This window comes from Orycteropus afer, unplaced genomic scaffold (genome assembly GCF_000298275.1).
Source record: "Orycteropus afer afer isolate SDZICR_OR568_19922 unplaced genomic scaffold, OryAfe1.0 scaffold00005, whole genome shotgun sequence".
In the NCBI taxonomy this organism is placed as follows: Eukaryota; Metazoa; Chordata; class Mammalia; order Tubulidentata; family Orycteropodidae; genus Orycteropus; species Orycteropus afer.
In genome coordinates this window covers 26,986,603-27,006,580 of record NW_006921592.1, presented here as the reverse complement: position 1 = coordinate 27,006,580, position 19,978 = coordinate 26,986,603, and the positions used below count along the sequence as shown (strand labels likewise).

Sequence of the window (19,978 nt, the reverse complement as noted above, 5' to 3'; positions counted from 1 at the left end):
TGGAGGGCCAGAACAGGTAGGGAGGCCAGGAAGTAGTGGGAGTCAGTTTTAGAAGGCTGGAACAGATGGGGCAGGTCAAGAAGTGGGAGTGGAGCAGTTTGGAACAGCTAAGAGACACGGACTTGTCTGTCAGTTTGTCGTCCTCTGGTGGCTTGAATGCTGCTGTGAGGCTGGACGCTATGCCACCAATGTTTGAAATGCCAACAGGGTTACTCATGGTGGACAGGTTTTAGTGGAGCTTCCAGACTAAGACAGACTTGGAAGAAGGAAGAAACCATCCACTTCCCAAAGAATAGGCCAGTGAAAACCTTATGAAGATCAGTGAAAAACTGTCTGATATATTACTGAAAAACTTTATGAATAGCCCTGAAACATCGTCTGATATAGTGCCGGAAAATGAGCCCCTCAGGTTGGAAGGCACTCAAAATATAACTAGGAAAGACCTGCCTTCTCAGAAGAGCCAACCTTAATGATGTAGATAGAGTAAAGCTTTCGGGACTCCCATTTGCTGATGTGGAATGACTCAAAATGAGAAAAAAAACAGCTGCAAGCATCCATTAATAATCAGAACATGGAATGTACAAAGCATGAATCTAGGAAAATTGGAAGTTGTCAAAAATGAAATGGAACGCATAAAGATTGATATCCTAGACATTAGTGAGCTGAAATGGACCAGTTTTGACAATTTTGAATCAGACAACCACATGATCTACTATGCTGGGAAAGACAAATTGAAGAAGAATGGTGTGGCATTCATCATTACAAAGAATGTATCAAGTTATATCCTGAAGTACAATGCTGTCAATGATAGGATAATATCCATATGCCTATGAGGAGCTCTGGTAGCATAGTGTCTAAGGCACTTGACTGCTAACCAGAAGGCTGGCGGTTCAAATCCACCAGCCACTCCTCAGAAGGAAGGTTGGGCAATCCTACTTCTGTAGTGATACTGCCTCGGAAACCCAAGGAGGAGTCGCTATGAGTCGGGGCCGACTCGACGGCACATAACAACAACAACAACGACAACATGAGGAACATGGTGGACAGGTTTTAGTGGAGCTTCCAGACTATTATTCAAATTTACATACCAACCACCAAAGGCAAAGATGATGAAATTCAAGATTTTTACCAACTTCTGCAGTCTGAAATGCAAACATGCAAACAAGATATGTTAAACTTCATTGGTGATTGGGATGCAAAAGTTGGAAACAAAGAAGAATCACCAGTAGTTGGAAAATATGGCCGTGGTGATAGAAATGATGCTGCAGATAGCATGATAGAATTTTGTAAGACCAACAACTTATTAATTGCAAATACCTTTTTTCAACAATACCAACAGTGGCTTACACATGGACTTCACCAGATGGAGTACACAGGAATCAGATTGACTATATCTGTGGCAAGAGGCGATGGAGAAGCTCAGTATCTTCAGCCAAAACAAGGCCAGGAGCTGATTATGGAACAGACCATCAACTGCTCCTATGCAAGTTCACACTGAAGGTGAAGACAATTAAAACAAGTTCAAGAGAGCCAAAATACGACCTTGATTATATTATCCCTCCTGATTTTAAAGACCATTTAAAGAACAGATTTGACGCACTGAACACCAATGACCAAAAACCAGAAGAATTGTGGGATGACATCAAGAACATCATTCATAAAGAAAGCAAAAGGTTATTAAAAAGACAGGAAAGGAAGAAAAGACCAAAATGTATGTCAGAAGAGACTCTGAAACTTTCCCTTGAAAGGAGAGTAGCTAAAGCAAATGGAAGAATTGATAGGATAAAAACACTGAACAGAAGATTTCAAAGAGCAGCTCGGGAAGACAAAGTCAATTATTACAATGAAATGTGCAAAGACCTGGAATTAGAAAACCAAAAGGGAAGAATGCATTCGATATTTCTCAAGCTGAAAAAACTGAGGGAAAAATTTAAGCCTCAAATTGCAATACTGAATGATTCCATGGGCAATATGTCGAATGATGCAGGAAATATCAAAAGAAGATGGATGGAATATACAGTCACTGTACCAAAAAGAATTGGTAGATGATCTTCTCTTTCAGGAGGTGGCATATGATCAAGAACCAATGGTAATGAAGGAAGAAATCAAAGCTGCACTGAAGGAATTGGTGAAAAACAAGGCTCCAGGAATTGACAGAATACCCAGTGAAATATTTCTACAAACGATGCCCCACTAGAGGCACTTAACTCGGCTATGACAAAAGATCTGGAAGACAGCTACCTGTCCAACTGACTGGAAGAGATCCGTATTTGTACCCATTCCAAAGAAAGGTGATCCCACAGAATGTGGAAATTATCAAACAATATCATTGGTATCACATACAAGTAAGATCTTACTGAAGATAATTCAAAACTGGTTGCAGCAGTATATTGATGGAGAACTTCCAGAAACAGAAGCTGGATTCAGAAGGGGACATGGAGCAAGGGATATCATAGCTGATATCAGATGGATCTTGGCTGAAAGCGAAGAATAACAGAAAGATGTTTACTTGTGTTTTATTGACCATGCAAAGGCATTCAATCATGTGGATCATAACAAATTGTGAATAACACTGAAGAATGGGAATTCCAGAACACTTAATTGTACTCATGAGGAACCTGTACATAGATCAGGAGGCTGTTGTACAAACAGAACAAGGGGATATTGCATGGTTTCAAATCAGGAAGGGAATGTGTCAGGATTGTATCTTTTCACCAAACTTATGCAATCTGTATGCTGAGCAAATAATCTGAGAACCTGGACTATATGAAGAAGAATGTGGCATCAGGATTGGAGGAAAACCCATTAACAACCTGAGATATGCAGGCAACACAACTCTGCTTGCTGAAAGTGAGGAGGCCTTGGAGCACTTACTGATGAACATTAAAGACTACAGTCTGCAGTATGGATTACACCTCAATATAAAGAAAACAAAAATCCTCACAGCTGGACCAATAAGCAGCATCACAATTAATGGAGAAAAGACTGAAGTCGTCAAAGACTTTGTATTACTTGGTTCTACAATCAACACCAATGGAAGCAACAGTCAAGACATCAAAAGACCTACTGCATTGGGAAAATCTGTTGCAAAAGACCTCTTTCAAGTGCTGAAGAGCAAAGATACCTCCTTGAAGACTAAGACGTGCCTAACCCAGGCCGTAGTATTTCCCATCACCTCATATGTAAGGAGCTCTGGTAGCAGAGTGCCTAAGGCACTTAACTGCTAACCAGAAGGCTGGCGGTTCAAAGCCACCAGCCACTCCTTGGAAGGAGGGTTGGGCAATCTACTTCTGTAATGAAACCACCTCAGAAACCCAAGGAGGGGTCGCTATGAGTCAGATTTGACTCCACTGCGCATAACAACAACAACAACATATGCATGTAAGAGCTGGACAATGAATAAGGAAGATCAGAGAAGAGGTGATGCTTTTAAGTTGTGGTGTTGGAGAAGAATGCTCAAAGTACCGTGGACTGCTAAAAGAATCAACAAATGTGTCCTCGAAGAAGTGTAACCGGAATACTCCTTGGAAGCAAGAATGGCCAGACTTCATCTCACCTACTTTGGTCATATTGTCAGAAGGGACCATTCTCTGGAGAAGGATGTCATGTTTGGTAAAGTAGAGGGTCAACAAAAGAGGGGAAGGCCCCCAACCACATGGACACAGTGGCTGCAGCGATGGGCTCAGGTATAGTAGGAATCTTAAGGCAGGCACAGGACCGGGCAGTGTTTCATTCTGTTGAAGGTCGTGAGCCGGAGATGATTCAACGGCACATAACAACAACACCCCCACACACACACGTACACACACACATATATACACAAACACATGCACAGGCATACCTCAGAGATAATAAGGATTTGGGTCCAGACCACTGCAATAAAGCAATATTGCAATAAAGTGAGTCATATAAATACTTTGGTTTCCCAGTGCATATAAAAATTATGTTACACTATACTGTAGTCTATGAAGTGTGCAAAAACATTATGAAAAAGTTTTCAAAACTATGACAATTATCAAAATGTGACACAGAGACTCGAAGTGACCACGCACTGTTAGAAAAATGACACTGATTGGCTTGCTGAATGTAGTGTTGCTACAAAACTTCAATTTGTCACTGCTACGCTAATTTTTTCCACAACAACATATTAAAAAAAAAAGGTGCATTGTGAAAATACCTCCCACAGGGAGGGAGCAGTTGACAAACAATCAGAGAAGGCATGTGTTATGTGTGTAAAAATACAGGAGATAGATAGATAGATAGATATAATTGGTTTCATATGTATAGTAGTTATGTGTCACTGAGTCAAATCCCAATACACAGAAACTCTACAGAATAGAGTAGAACTGCCCCCATAAGGCTTCCTAGGCTTTAATCTTTCTTTAAGGAAGTAAATCAATGCGTCTCTTTTCCCATGGAGCTGCTAGTGGGTTCAAACTGTTGACTTTTCAGTTACCAGTCAAGCACTTAACCAGGGTGTGTTTGTATATATACATATATATATATATATGTATATATATATATATGTATATATACACACACACATGCGTGTGTGTATACATACATCTGTGTGTACACACATACATACATATGCATATATATATATATACGTGTGTGTGCGTGAATTTCTTCTATGCTTAACTGTATAGCCATCTCTAGTTTATTTAGAAAATACAGCATTATGAATTGGACAGGAGGCTGCATATAGTATATAACTGGCATGATTAGAGGCACCAAGGGGAGGAGACTACATCAAAATAATGTTCCAAGTGGAATTCTTATAGCAAGAATTCAGGAAGAATTGTATGGATACTGTAAGAATACTAGGAATTATTTTTCTTACGCATTTCTCCTTGAGATCAGATGACCACTGGTCTTCTTAGGAAATCTAGGCTTAGGTTTTTACAGCATCAATTATTATGACTAAGTCTACAGCTTCAAGTAAGAATAGCTCCTTTTGATATTCCTCATCAGTTGCTCCTCAAAGTCATAGCCATATTCTCACTAACTCTGGTGAAGCTGTTTTACCATAATAGAAATACAAAGGGAAAAGTCTGTTCTCCCAGTCTAATCTTTGGGCCCAAAATGTTATACTACTCTAAAGGATAGGGTTTTAATGTGAAACTGAAGCCTTGATCCACTGTCAGGAAAAAGAGATAGTTAATGGATCCTATTTTCAAACCAATACTGAGACCTAAAACCCAGATTAATCCTCAGTTCTTAACACATGATTTGTTTAACATGATTTGCTTGCCTACCCAGCAAAAGCCTTTTCATTTTTTAAGACTTAGCTTATTTATTTATTTATTTATTTATTATTCAACACACATGATCTAAGCATTAATATTCATGAGATACCATATTACACAATGGCTATAAAATAAAGAAGAAAACAAATGTAAAAATTATGAAGACAAAACCTTGCCTTTAACTAGGCTTCCCTCATCTCATTAAATGGCATCACTATCTAACCAATATTTCAAGGCAGAAAATCATGAATCCACCGCCATCGAGTCAATCCCAACTCATAATGACCCTAGAGGACAAAGCAGAACTGCCCCCAGAGGGTGTCCAAAGCTGTAAATCTTACCAGAAGCCAACTGCTTCGTCTTTCTCCCATATAGTAACTGGTAGGTTCAAACCTTCAATCTTTTGGTTAGCGGCTAAATGCTTTAACCACTGTCCCACCAGAGCTCCTAGAAAACCATTAAACTCACTGCCATTGAGTCAATTCTGACTCATAGCAAGCCTCATGGGGTTTCCAAGATTGTAAATCTTTATGAAAGCAGACTGCCTCATCTTTCATCCACAGAGCAGCTGGTAGGTTCAAACCACTGACCTTTTGGTTAGCAGCAAAATGCCTTAACCACTGTAGCACCAGAACTCCTTAGGGCTCATGATTCTTACTGCAATCAACTCTAAGCAGATGGAGCTAAACCTCCCAGCAGCTACATGGAGAAAGGCCTGGCAAATTACCTCTGTAAAGATTATAGCTAAGAAAACTCTGCAGAGCAGTTCTACTTTGTAACACCTTGGGATCACCATGAGTCAGAAATGACTCAATGACAATGGGGTTCTGGACTGATAGCACTTAGCACAATGTTTATTTTGTTTACTTGCTTTTTTGTCTATCTCTCCTACTAGAGGATAAATTTCCTTTCCAAGACAATGTTTGTCTTATTCGAAATTGTATCCCTAGTGCCAACACACAGCAGGGACTCAATAAAACTCAAAACAAAAATGCCAGACTTATTGCCATCCAGTCAATTCCAACTCATACCAACCCCCATTAGGTTTCCAAAGCTGTAAATCTTTACGGAAGCAGACCACCTCATCTTTCTTCCATAGAGTGGCTGGTGGACTCAAACCACAAAATACACAAGTGTATATATGCAATTGTAATAAGTGTTTTGAGAGGAGACAATAGAGTACTATGAGAGAAAAGTATTGAGGAAACAATTTAAAAGGGGCAGGAGTCTAAGAAGAGTATCTCAGGCAGAGAGTACAGCATGTGCAAAAGCCTGAAGGGCTTCTGCATACAATAACTGATCAGAAACTATTCAGCTCCTTAGTTTGTAACAGTGAGTAGCTAAAACCCAGATAATGAAAGATATTCCCAAAAAATCTGTCGCAATCTATTTGGTTCCTAAGTTTGTACAAATTCTAGTATGAATTAGGTTTGAGCTCAAGTTAGAATCTCTCAGTATCCAAACTCTGGAAAAGATAATGTCATTTGGGAAGATTCCCTTTGGATTAGATGAGGATAGACAGATATGGTCCCTCCCTTCCTCTTTAACATCTTTTCCTACACTCTCTCCCTCTTTCCTTTGAAACTGGCCTCCTTGCTATTCCTTAACCACAGCATCTAACACTTTCACTTCATTCAGGCCTTTGCCCAAATGGCACCTGACCACCCAATCTAAAATAGCACACCTTGCTACTTTCCCTTTCTTACCCTGCTTGATTTTATTTTCACAGAAAAATTTAACATGTTACTGCTTGCCTCTCCAACTTAAATACAGGTCCCTTACAGCAATAATTTTTGTTCACTGTCATATCCTAAGCACCTAGAATGATGTCTGAAACTCAAGAAAGGCTTAGAAAATTCACAAATGTATATATAGCTAACATTTGAGGGCTTCAGTGCACTGGGATGTGCTTTAGATGCAGCAGCTCATTTAAGCCTCATGACAACTCTTTCATTACCTCACATAAGCAATATTCTTAGTTCCATTTCACAAATGAAGACACAGACAAAGGTTAACCAGCAAGACCAAAGTCACACAGCTATTAAGTTATAGCACCTGGATTTGAACCCACGATTGTGAGGATGGCAATATTTCATTGTTATCCATAAGATGACCATGAGTCAGAGCCGAGTGGACAGCAACCAAAATCAAAACTCATAGCTATGCTATACTAGCTAACATGAATAAACAATCACCTGGAGCTGAGCAGTCCCTGCCCCCTTGTGATGGTTAATTTGACATGTATACTTAGGTGGCTACAGTTCCCAGTTGTTTGACCAAACACTATCCTAGTTGCTGAGGTATAGTAGTTCCACGCGATTAGATCCATTGGCCTCGGATAGGGCAGGTTACATTCTATAATGTAATGTAATGACTTTAATGCAATGTAATCACCTTCCATAATGTAATCTAATGTAATAATCAATCAACTGAGGTCATCCAGTATAGGATGGATCCTAAATCTAATCACTTCTGAGTTATAAAAACACCAGAATAGAACAGAGATATAAAGGATGCCAAGGAAGACCAGGGTTACAGAAACCTAAGGAGATAAAGATCTCCTGCAGCCTTCACCCACAGCCAAAACACTGAATTCAGATTTCTAGCTTTCTCAACTGTGAGAAAATGTCTGTTCTTCAAAGCTACCCTCTTATAGTATTTGCATTAAACAGCACAAGGTAACTAAAACACCTTTTTAACTGAGGTATGAGCATCTCAGGCACCATTATCTCCGTTCAGAAGTTTCTATTTATTTTATCTGCTAGGCTACTATATAGGTATTTATATTGTAGTAAATACCTGAGTTACAGTTTCATCAATTCCTAGCACACTGAGTTTAGGCATGTTACTTAAGCTATAAGAACTTTAGCTCTGAATTCTTCATCTATTTAAATCTGATCAATTTTCCTCCAAAGAAAGCATGTAGATAAACAATCAGCATACTGCTAGCACAAAACAAGTACTCAGTAACAGGTAGCTTTTGTTGTATGACTATTATTAATGAAATAAGAAGAAGGCATCCCAGATGGCTTGTGGCAGATTACCACACCTTCCTTAAACTCTTTCTTGATGACCTATTAAAGGTGGAATATATGACTCTAATTCAGTACATCATATATTAAGCTCTTGGTGTAATAAAAGTAGACTGAACCAAGTACCTCAACCTTTATTCATCTGCTTAACAAAATCTTACCATTCACTGACACCTGACACATACAAAACCAAAACCAAAACCAAAAAAACCTAAACTAACTGCTATCTAATGGATTCCTACTCATAGTGACCCCTTTGGGTTTCCAAGGAGGTAAATCTTTACCGAAGTAGATTGCTCAGTCTTCCTTCTGCAGAGTGGCTGAGGGGTTTGAACTGCTAACCTTCTGGGTAGCAGCCAAATGCCTTTGGCACTATGCTACCAAAGTTCCTTGACACATACAAGGATTAACTCACTGCCATCCAGTGGGTCCCAACTCAAAGCGACCCCTCCTTGGGTTTCCAAGGCAGTATCACTACGGAAGTAGATTGCCCAATCTTCCTTCTGAGGACTGGCTGGTGGGTTTGAACCGCCAGCCTTCTGGTTAGCAGTCAAATGCCTTACGCACTACGTCACCAGAGCTCATATACAAAGATTAAGAATAAAAATACCTAACATTTACTGATGTAGCATAGTGGCTAAGACACTTGCCTGCTAACCAGACGGCTGGCGGTTCAAACCCACCAGCCACTCCTCGGAAGGAAGGTTGGGCAATCCTACTTCCGTAGTGATACTGCCTCGGAAACCCAAGGAGGGGTCGCTATGAGTCAGGTATGACTTGACGGCACATAACAACAACAACAACAACATTTACTGAGTGCTTACTATGGACCAGACGCTGGGCAAAAAAGTGCTTCACATACACCATCTCATTTAGTAATGCCAACAATCCAGCAATTATCCTAATTGTACAGATGAGAAAACTGCGCAAAAATGCTTAGCAAGTAATTGTCAAAGCGAGCACTAGAGTGACCAACTCCATATGCCAGGTTCTCAGCACTGGATCGCAAAAAAATTGATCTCAGCCCTTAAGGGATTCGCAATTTCTTGCTGTCATTCAGGAGCCACAGGGTAAAACCCACACACGAAGGGTACTGGCAGGTACGGGTCCACCCGGCACTGTAAAGACAGGTGCTTGGGCGGACTGGCGAGCTCCGAGCTTATACCTTTGCAGGTGGTTTCCGCGTGGGACTTCTGCGTAGAAGAATCCATCTGGCCAGGGGGAGGAGCCTGGCAGCTGGGCGGCATTTGACAATAGACAAGCGGCAGAAGACACCAGGAACACCTCCCGCCGCCGTCCGTACATCGCCCCCCTGGAGCCGGAAGCCACTGGACGGCAGGGAGCAAAGGTGGAGGCTAAGAGGACCCACGAAAAGAAGATGGCAGCGTCCGACGCAGTGGCAAAGCCGGCGCCTGGTGAATGACAAGGCGGCGCTCACTAAGTCGTCTCGAGTCCCAATGCCTCCACCGTCGCTGGAGGAAAGCAAGACATGGGCATGGCGACGCCTTCCACTCCCTTTTACTGCTGGGCCTCCCTCTCCAACCTACAGCTTCATTGCAACCCAGACTCAGAAAATCTCGCGAGAACGGGTTCCAAAAACTGTCATCAGGATCTCGCGATAACTTTTTTTTTTTTTTTTTAATTGTTTTGTGTTGTTTTTCGTATGTGAACAGAGTAGTCTTCCTTGTGTTTTCCCCGGGGGTCTGTAACACAAAGTCCGGTAGAATTGCAGGTGTTGCGATGTTGGAGATTGCTCTCTGGGCTAGTGTGGATTTTGCTGAGAGCGTGTGGCAGATACCAGGGGTTTGGCTCCTAATTGATAGGGGCAAGGATCTGGTGGCACAACGGGTGAGGCATTTTGCAGTTAATCAGAAGGTGAATGGTTCAAACCCGCCAGCTGCTCTGCGGAAAGAAGATGGGGCAATCTACTTCCGGAAACATTTACAGCCTTGGAAACCCTAGGGGTGGCTATGAATCGGCTTAATGGCAGGGGTTTTGATTTGGGGTAATTAAGAAGGGTCACCTCCTGAAAAGAGACCGTCCTTCCCGCGACCCTGGTCCTTTGTCTTTTATTTGGTGCTTAGTGACTTCGTGGTGTTGCTGCATGTTAGGAACTTAAGGAGGCCAGCGATTGATGCCCTCGAGTGCTGCTCAGTTCCATGGGACGCCAACGCTTCAAGGATACCCACACGGAGGCTGAGTGAAATCAGCGCGTTTCCTTGGGTCATATACTTTAAAATACAGTAAATCATAAATCACTTCTGTCAGTACAAAACCAGCAACAACTGCCCTAAATAGAAAGTAAACGTAAAGGTACTATTGAAATTTAAAATGTTTTTTTTTTCTGTGTGCCGTCTTAAATTGTATCAAGAAAACGCTGTTCTAAGAAAACCATCCACACTATTTTTGTAAGCATCTTAGTAACTTTAAAAGATGCATACAAAATCAGACTTTAAATAGGTTCCTTTGTGGAGGCTCTAAAGGAGAATGTTCCCTTGGCTTTTGTAGCTTCCTTGGCTCATGACCATCTTCCTCCATCTTAAAAGCTAGCAATGCTACATCTCTCTGACCCTTCCTCCATAGTCCCATATCCCTCTGACTGCAGCTGTGGAAGGTCTCAGATTTTAAGGGTTTATCTGATTAGGTTGGGCCCACCTGGGTCATGCTGGATAATCTCCCCCATTCAACATCTGTATCCGTAGTAATATCACAAAGTTACATTCACAGATTCCTGGGATTAGGACCTAGACATTTTTGGCTGGGGAGGGAAGTAGGAGTCTGCCTTCTATAGGTCCTTAATGAGAAAAACAATTGCTATTTGTCCTGCAAATCTTCAACAGATTTGAAAATTAATAGTATATTTTCATAAAATGCTTCTCTAGAATAGCATTAATTTCTGTCCGCCAACAGGTAGAACTGTGTCTAAGAGAAAAAGCTAATTCATCCACTGTGTGTGAGGCATTGGCCAAATCAGTTAACTTCTCAGTACTCCAGTGTCCTCACCTGAAAAATGAGGTAACCTAACTAAAAGGTTATTGTAAGAACTAAATGAGTAAAACATTTGAAACAGTGCCTGGCTATAGTAAGAAATATATATGTTGCTGTTACTGTTGTTTTTTATGGAAACCATCCACTTGAAACTGCATTCTGCATAGCTATTGCTTCAGTTAAATATTTTGGCTAAAAGAAAAAAAATAACACTCAATGCCTAGGGGTGAAGGAGAGAGTCTGAAGAAGGAGAGCCCACTACCCACTCCATGGAAGGAAGACAGGGCAGTCTACTACCGTTAGGATTTACCACCTCAGAAACCCAGTGGGGGTTTGCGATGAGTCAGAATCAACTGGATGGCAGTGGGTTTGTTTTTTTTTTTTTTGTATGGAGCTCTAGTAGCACAGTGCCTAAGGCACTTGACTGCTAACCAGAAGGCTGGCAGTTCAAACCCAGCAGCCACTCCTCGGAAGGAAGGTTGGGCAATGTACTTTCATAGGGATACTGCCTCGGCAACCCAAGGAGGGGTCACTATGAGTCAGGTCCTACTTGACGGCACATAACAACAATGGAGAGCCTAATGTAATCTCTTGGCAGTACTAAAACCTTTCCTATTTACTTTATCTCCCTTTTCCCAAAATCAACTCTGTTGTTGTTGTTGTTGTTATGTGCCGTCGAGTCGGCCCCGACTCATAGCGACCCCTCCTTGGGTTTCCGAGGCAGTATCACTACAGAAGTAGGATTGCCCAACCTTCCTTCCGAGGAGTGGCTGGTGGGTTTGAACCGCCAGCCTTCTGGTTAGCAGGCAAGTGTCTTAGCCACTATGCTACCAGAGCTCCCAAATCAACTCTAGAGAACTGAAAAATAGCCTAGAAAATAAGGGAAGAACACAGAGGCATAAAGTATGTAAAAGAAGCACTCACTTAAAATATCCACTGCAGACAACTCACCTGTAACAAGCCAGAATTCTGAGAGAGGAAAACAGTTTTGGAGTGAGCTTTAAAGTCTTAAATATTATATCACAGTAGAATTATTAATTACCAAACTGAGACTGTTTTGTTTGTTTGTAGTGGCTAGAAGTGACCACAAGATGTTTTTTTTAATCAAGAGAAACCAGAAAAATCATGGCTTTTCCTAGTTTTTATTCAAGAGTACTGGGAAAAATTAATCATCAGTGGGTTTGAACAAGCAGTGTGGCAAATAAATGAATTTATAATCTGATTTCATCCCTTGTCCAATGTCCTGTTACACTTAGAACTGAATAATAATAGATAAATTTGTGTTAAAATTTGTGGAATATTATTACTTAGAAGGTAAGAAATACATTGAAAAAAGAAGAAAAGCTGAAAATGAATGTTGTAAGTTTCCACCTTAAGCTACAAAAAAGAACAAACTCATCCAAAGAAAACAGAAGAAAAGAAATACTAAAGAACAAAATTAATGAAAGTGTAATAAAAAAGCAAATAAATGAATACAGTAGAGATGATCAGCAAAGCCAAAAGTGAATTCCTTGAAAAGATGAATAAAGTAGGCAAACCGCTAGAAAATGCAACAAGAAAAAAGAGAAAAGAAACAGACATTGTTGTTAGTTGCTCTTGAGTTGGTTCCTACTCATAGTAACCCTAAGGACAACAGAAGAAACACTATCGAGTCCTATGCCATCCTCACAATCATTGCTATATTTGAGCCCATTGTTGCATCCTCTGTATCAATCCATCTCAATGAGGGTCTTCCTTGTTTCCACTGACCCTCTACCAAGCATGATGTCTTTATCAAAGGACTGGGTCCTCCTGTTAACATGTCCAGAGTACCAGTCTCACCATCCTTGCTTCTAAGGAGCATTCTGGCTGTACTTCTTCCAAGATAGATCTGTTCATTCTGGTAGTCCATGTATTCAATATTCTTCTCGACACCGTAATTCAAAGGCATCGATTCTTTTTCAGTCTTTTTATTCATTGTCCATCTTTTGCAAGCATATGAGGTGATTAAAAATGCCACGGCTGAGGTTAAGAACATCTTAGTCTTCAAAGTGACATCTTTACTTCTCTGCAGCACATGTGCCCAATGTAATACATTGTTTTGATTTTTTGACTTCTGCTTCCATGGGTGTTGATTGTGGAGCCAAGGAAAATAAAATCCTTGACAACTTCATTCTTTGCTCCTTTTATCATGATATTGCTTCTTGGTCCGGTTACAAAGATTTTTGTTTTCTTTATGTTGAAATGTAATCCATACTGAAGATTGTAGTCTTTGATCTTCATCAACAAAGGCTTCAAGCCCTCTTTGCGTTCAGCTAGCAAGATTGTGTCATCTGCATATCAGAGATTGGTAAAGAATCTTTCTCTAATCCTGATACCACATTCTTTTTCATATAGTCCATTTTATCAGATTATTTCCCCAGCATACAGATTGAATGAGTATGGTGAACAGATACCACACTGACACACATTTTTCTTGATTTTAAACCATTCAGTGTCCCCTTTTTCTGTCTGAACTGCTGTCTTTTAATCTATGTACAGGTTCTGCAGGTGCAAAATTAAGTGTTCTGGAATTCCCATTCTTTGCAATGTTATCAATAATTTGTTATGATTCACACAGTTGAACAGCTTTGCACAGGCAGTAAATCACAGGTAAGCATCTTTCTATTATTCTCAGCTTTCAGCCAAGATCCATCTGACATCAGCAGTGATATCCTCTTCTGAATCTTGAATTTCTCGCAGTTCCCTGTTGATGTTTTCCTGCAACTTTTGTTTTTAAATTTAGGAGCTCTGGTGGCATAGTGCTTAATTCATCTGGCTGCTGACCAGAAGTCTGGCAGTTCAAACCCACCAGCCACCTCTCAGAAGGAAGACTGGGCAATCTGCTTCCATAGAGAGATACCGCCTCGGAAACCCAAGGAGGGTCTCTGTGAGTCGAATTGACTCAACGGCAGTGAGTTTGTTTTTTGTTGTTGTTGTTGTTGCTGTTAAGCAAAATTTTACTTGCATGTGATATTCATAAGGCGCTCTGATGATGTAGTAGTTAAGGCATTTGGCTGCTAACCAAAAAGCTCAGTGGTTTGAAACCACCAGCTTCTCCACAGAAAAAAGATGGGGCAGTCTGCTTCCGTGAAGGTTCTCAGCCTTGGAAACCCAATGAGGGTTGCTATGAGTTGGAATCCACTTGATGGCAGTGAATTTGGTTGGTGGGTTTTATTTTTTTGTTGTCGTTGTTTTGGTGATATTAATGATATTGTTCAATAATTTCCACCTTCTGTTGGATCACCTTTCTTTAGAATGGGCACAAATATGAATCACTTCCAGTCAGTTGGCCAGGTAGCTGTCTTCCAGATTTCTTGGTATAGATGAGTAAAGGCTTCCAGCATTGCATCTGTTTGTTGAAACATGTCAATTGGTATTCCATCAATACTTGAAGCCTTGTTTTTCACCAATTCCTTCAGTGAAGCATGGACTTCTGCCTTTAATACCATCAGTTCTAGATCATACTACCTCCTGAATTGGTTGAACATTGATGGGTTCTTTTTAGTACAATGATTCTGTGTATTCTTTCCAGACTCTTGGATGCTTACTGCATTATTCAATAGCTTGCCCATAGAATCTTTCAGTATTGCAACTTGAGGCTTGAATTTTTCTTCAGTTCTTTCAGCTGGAGAAATGCTAAGTATGTTCTTCCATTTTGGTTTTCTAACTCCAGGGTTTTACACATTCCATTATAATACTTTGTCTTTTCAAGCTGCCCTTTGAAATGTTCTGTTCATCTCTTAAGTCATCATTTCTTCTATTTACTTTAGCCTAGTCTAAGAACAAGTTTCAGAATCTCTTCCGACATCCATTTTGGTCTCTCTCTCTCTCTCTTTTTTTTTTGTTCCTTTCTTGTCTTTTTAATAACCTTTTTGCTTTCTTCATGCATACTGTCCTTGATGTCATGTGGTCTTTGGTCATTAGTGTTCAATATGTCAAATGTATTCTTGAGATAGTACCTAAGTTCAGATGGGATATACTCAAGCTTGTTCTTTGGCTCTCATATACTCATTTTCATTTTCTTCAGTTTCAATTTGAACTTGTACATGAGCAACTAATGGTCTGTTCTACAATCAGCCCTTGGCCTTGTTCTGACTAATGGTATCTCCATCATCTCTTTCCACAGATATAGTTGATTTTTTTTAAAATGAACATTAGGAATGAAATATAGGGCAAAATTAAAGAGAATTCAGAAACTAGAAAAATATGAGGATCTACTTCAAAAAAATTCATGCCAAAGTTATTAATGTATGTCTCCTCCAAAATATATCAGAAAGGAAAAGAAGATCTGAATAAATCTATATCTTTTAAAGAAACTTGAGTTATTAATTGGGAATGCCCCTCCAAGTGAAAGACCAGATCCAGATAGCTATATAGGAAAGTTCTACAAAATATTCACGGAAATAGATAAATCTAGTTTTAATAAACCCTTCTCCGAAAACAAAACTCATTGCCATGCAGTCAGTTTAGACTCAGAGTGACCCTATTGGGTGTCCAAGGCTTAAATCTTTATGGAAGCAGACTGCTTCATCTTTTTCCTGCAGAGCAGCTAGTGGGCTCTAACCACTGACCTTTGGGTTAATAGCCAAATGCCTTAACCACTATACTAACAGAGCACCTTACATAAACCCTTTTAGAAAATACTAAAGCAAATAAAAGAAACCTGAATTTATTTTATAAATTTAGTGAGATTTGATAGCAAAATATAATAAGGACACATGAGAAATTAAAATTACACATCAATTTTACTTTTAATTTTAGATACAAAAATTCTAAACAAAATTTTACTGAATTGAATCTGAATTTGAGAAATAATAACTGTAACAATAATATATCATGTCCAAGTTGAGTTTATCTCAAGAATGGAAGGATAGTTTAAAATTGAAATATCTATGGGTACAATTTTCCAGAGAGATTAAAGAAGAAAAAATCTAACATCATCTTAATAGACATAGAAAAACATGAGCCTTCTATTTTGAAAGGCAAGGAGGTCTCATAGCGTAGTGTTTAAAGGCACTTGACTGCTAACCAGAAGGCTAGCAGTTCAAGCCCACCAGCCACTTGGAGTAAGGAAGGTTGGGCAATCTACTTCTGTAGTAATACTATATCAGAAACCCAAGGAGGGGTCTCTGTGAGTCGGGTCCGACTCTATGGCACATAACAACAACAATATGTTGAAAGGCACTCAAAATTATACAGTGGCCACAAAAATGGACTTGTACAAACCAGTGATTGTGAAGATGGTGTAGGATCGAGCACCATTGCTGTGAGTTGGAGCTGACTAAACATCAACTAACACTAACGTTAGCAAAATATCAGTAGATGGAAACTTCTGTAATTTGATAAAGAGTATCTATTCCAAACTTCAGGAGCCCAGGTGGTGCAGCAGTTAAGAGCTTGGCTGCTAACAGATAGGTTGGCAGTTTGAACCTACCAGCCTCTCCGAGGAAGAAAGATGCAGCAGTCAGCTTCGGTAAAGATTTACATCCATGGAAACCCTATGAGGCACTTCTTCTCTGTTCAATAAGGTCACTATGAGGCAAAACCAACATGATGATAAAGGGGAGGTCAAGACAAAATGATCAAGGGAAGGAAGACACTGGGAGGAGCACAAGTGTTAAAGGCAACAGAGGTAAATACTAATTCATAGGGAATCCTGCAATAACAGTAATAATAACCTGCAAGGGGATACATAGATAGACATACAAGCTGAACAAGTGTGGGAAGGAGAATGGGATAGATATATCCTCGAATATATATAGGTTTGACAGAATATTTCTACACGTGTATTTACATATGTTGCAAATATATCCAAAAGTACAGTAAAACATACAGGGGCAAAGTTATGAAAACTTCTTAGCCATAACCAAAAACCCTCAGATAGTAAGTTCCTGGGTCTGGGGACTCAACCATAGTCTGAGGGACATCAAGGTCAATTAGCATAAAGTAGTCCATAAAGGCAATGTTGCAATCTTACTTTGGTGAGTGGCTACTGAGGTCCTAAAAGCTTGGGAGTAGCCATCTAAGGTGCAACTATTGGTCTCTCCCCATCAGGAAAAAAGAAGTGTGATGCAAATCAAAGACACATGGAAACAATTAGTCCAATTAGCTTCCATGACCCTGAGACCAGAAGAACTAGATGATGTTCAACTACTACTACCAACAGATCTGAAAGGGATCACAGTAGAAGGTCCTGGATAGAGTGGGAGAAAAATGTGGAACAAATCTCAAAAAAGACCACGCTTAGTGGTCCAATAGAGACTGATGGAACCTCCAAGACTAAAGCCCTTGGTCATCCTTCAGACCTGGAATTGAACTCATTCCATAGCTCAGTTTACAGTCAAACAACAGACAGGTCTACAGGGTGAACAGTAGCTCTAGGAAAGTACACATCTTTTAGAACAATCAACTGAGATCAAAAGGGCAGCATTTGCCCAAGGACAAAGTTCAGAAGGCAGGAAGGGTTGGAGAGAAGGGGCGATGGAAAAGAGAACACAGGGAGGAAGTAGGGAAAGTGATCTTACACTGAAGAATTGCAATCGACATGAAACACAGTGTGCATGTGTAAAACTGATTTGCTCCAATAACCTTTCACCAAAATCACAATACCCACTGCCATCGAGTCAGATCCGACTCATAATGACCCCTCCTTGGGTTTCTGAGGCGGTATCACTATGGAAATAGATTGCCCAACCTTCCTTCCGAGGAGTGACTGGTGGGTTTGAACTGCCAGCCTTCTAGTTAGCAATCAAATGCCTCAGGTACTATGCCACCACAGCAAATCACAATAAAAAGTTTTAAAAAAAGGAAAATGGGACTTCAGAATGTCAATTGGTCAAAATCACACACTCCTATTTTCATTACAATCATCAATAGCTTCCCATTGCTCTTATGGAAAGACAAAAGTCCTTAAGTTGGCCTATATATGTGTACCTCCAAAATATGTGTTGGAATCCTAACCCTTATACATATGGATGTAACATTTGGCAGTAGGATTTTCTGAAAAATAAGAAAATACATCAACTTGACAGTAATGGATTTTGTTTGTTTTATACCAAACTTGCAGCAAACATTGTCCACCTATAACTCACTTGTCAACTATCTCATTATCCAGCATTTCACACTTACAACAACAAGAAAAAAATCTACTGTCTGACTTTTTTCACCTTAAAGATGTATGTCTGTCAGTAAAAAATGTTGAGATGCAGAACAAGAGTAATGCTAGCTGTGATGGTTAAGGTTATGTGTCAACTTGCGTGGGCCATGATTCTCACTGGTTTGGCAATTATATAATGGTGTGATTTGGCAGTTACATAATGATGTAATTTAGTAGTTATGTAATGTTGTCATCCTCTATTTTTTGATTTCATATGGTCATCCTCTGTTTTCTCATAGTGCCAATTTTTGCATAGAACCTGGTCTTTGGAACCTAACCATGTTAAGTGAGGAGTGGGTATACTTAAACATGGAATGTTAGAATCATTCTATTAAAACCATGAGCACAATGATATCTGTTACTCTACTTCTATTCAGTATTGGTCCTGGTCATCCCAATACCAAAAGAAACCTAAACATAAATTGTAGACCTTGGAAAGGTAGAATCAAAACTGTTATTATCAACAAATAGTATGATTGTTTACATTAAAAAAAAAACACTAAAGAATATACAGATAAGTTTTTAGACTTATTGAGTGAATTCAACAAGATATAGTATGTGTGCAGTTTATAAAAATAATTGTATTTCTATACACTGGCATCACAGAAAATATAATTTAAAAAATACTATTTACAGTAGCAACCAAAATATATAAGGATAGCTAATAAAAGGAGCTCTGGTGGCATAGTGCCTAAGGCATTTGTCTGCCAACCAGAAGGCTGGTGGTTCAAACCCACCAGTTGTTCCTCAAAAACACCAGCCACTCCTCAGAAGGAAGGTTGGGCAATCTACTTCCATAGTGATACCACCTCAGAAACCAAAGATGGGGTTACTATTAGTTGGATCCAACTCAATGACAGGTGAGTTAACAATTAATAAAATGTGTGCAAGATGTTTATGGAAGAAATAATAAAAGATTACTGAAAACCTACATAAATGGCAAGATATACTACAGTCATGGTATGAAAATGCAGTAAGATAAAGATACCTGTTTTTCCCTAATTAATCTATAAATCAATTCAATTCCACATCAAGTACTCACAGGGTTTTTCCCCCTGGACCTTGACACAGGGATTGTAAAATAATTTGAAAGTATTAAGTGTCAAGAATAATCAAGACAATTTTGATAAGACATCAAAAAAGTAAGGAGGAACTGTTCATTACATAGCACTAACTCACTGCTGTGGAGTCAGATCCAACTCATAGCGACAACTCCTTGGCTTTCTGAGGCGGTATCACTACGGAAGTAGATTGCCCAATCTTCTTTCCGAGGAGTGGCTGGCGGGTTTGAACCACCAGCCTTCTGGTTAACAATCAAATGCCTTAGGCACTGCACCACCAAAGCTCTTACGTTGTGCTGGAACAACTAATTTTTCACAGGGAAGGGAATGGGATTTCCGTCTGGTACTCCACAATAAACTAAATTCCAAGTAAACTATAAACTAAATGTGAAATGCAAAACTTTAAAACTTTTAAAAGCTTTAGAAAGGCAAAAACCTCCAACACAATAGATTCTTTTCACATATTCAAGA

At 39.7% G+C, this 19,978-nt stretch overlaps 1 protein-coding gene across 1 annotated transcript in view; it reads right to left on the bottom strand.

Moving 5' to 3' along the window:
* Positions 1 to 9,528, bottom strand: part of ERCC6L2 (ERCC excision repair 6 like 2) — a 199,323-nt gene extending 189,795 nt beyond the window's left edge. Inside the window, exon 1 of the mRNA XM_007939191.1 lies at positions 9,447 to 9,528. Coding sequence (XP_007937382.1) covers positions 9,447 to 9,528 — 82 coding nt within the window. The remainder of the gene's footprint in view (positions 1 to 9,446) is intronic.
* Between the last annotated feature and the right edge of the window lie 10,450 nt (positions 9,529 to 19,978).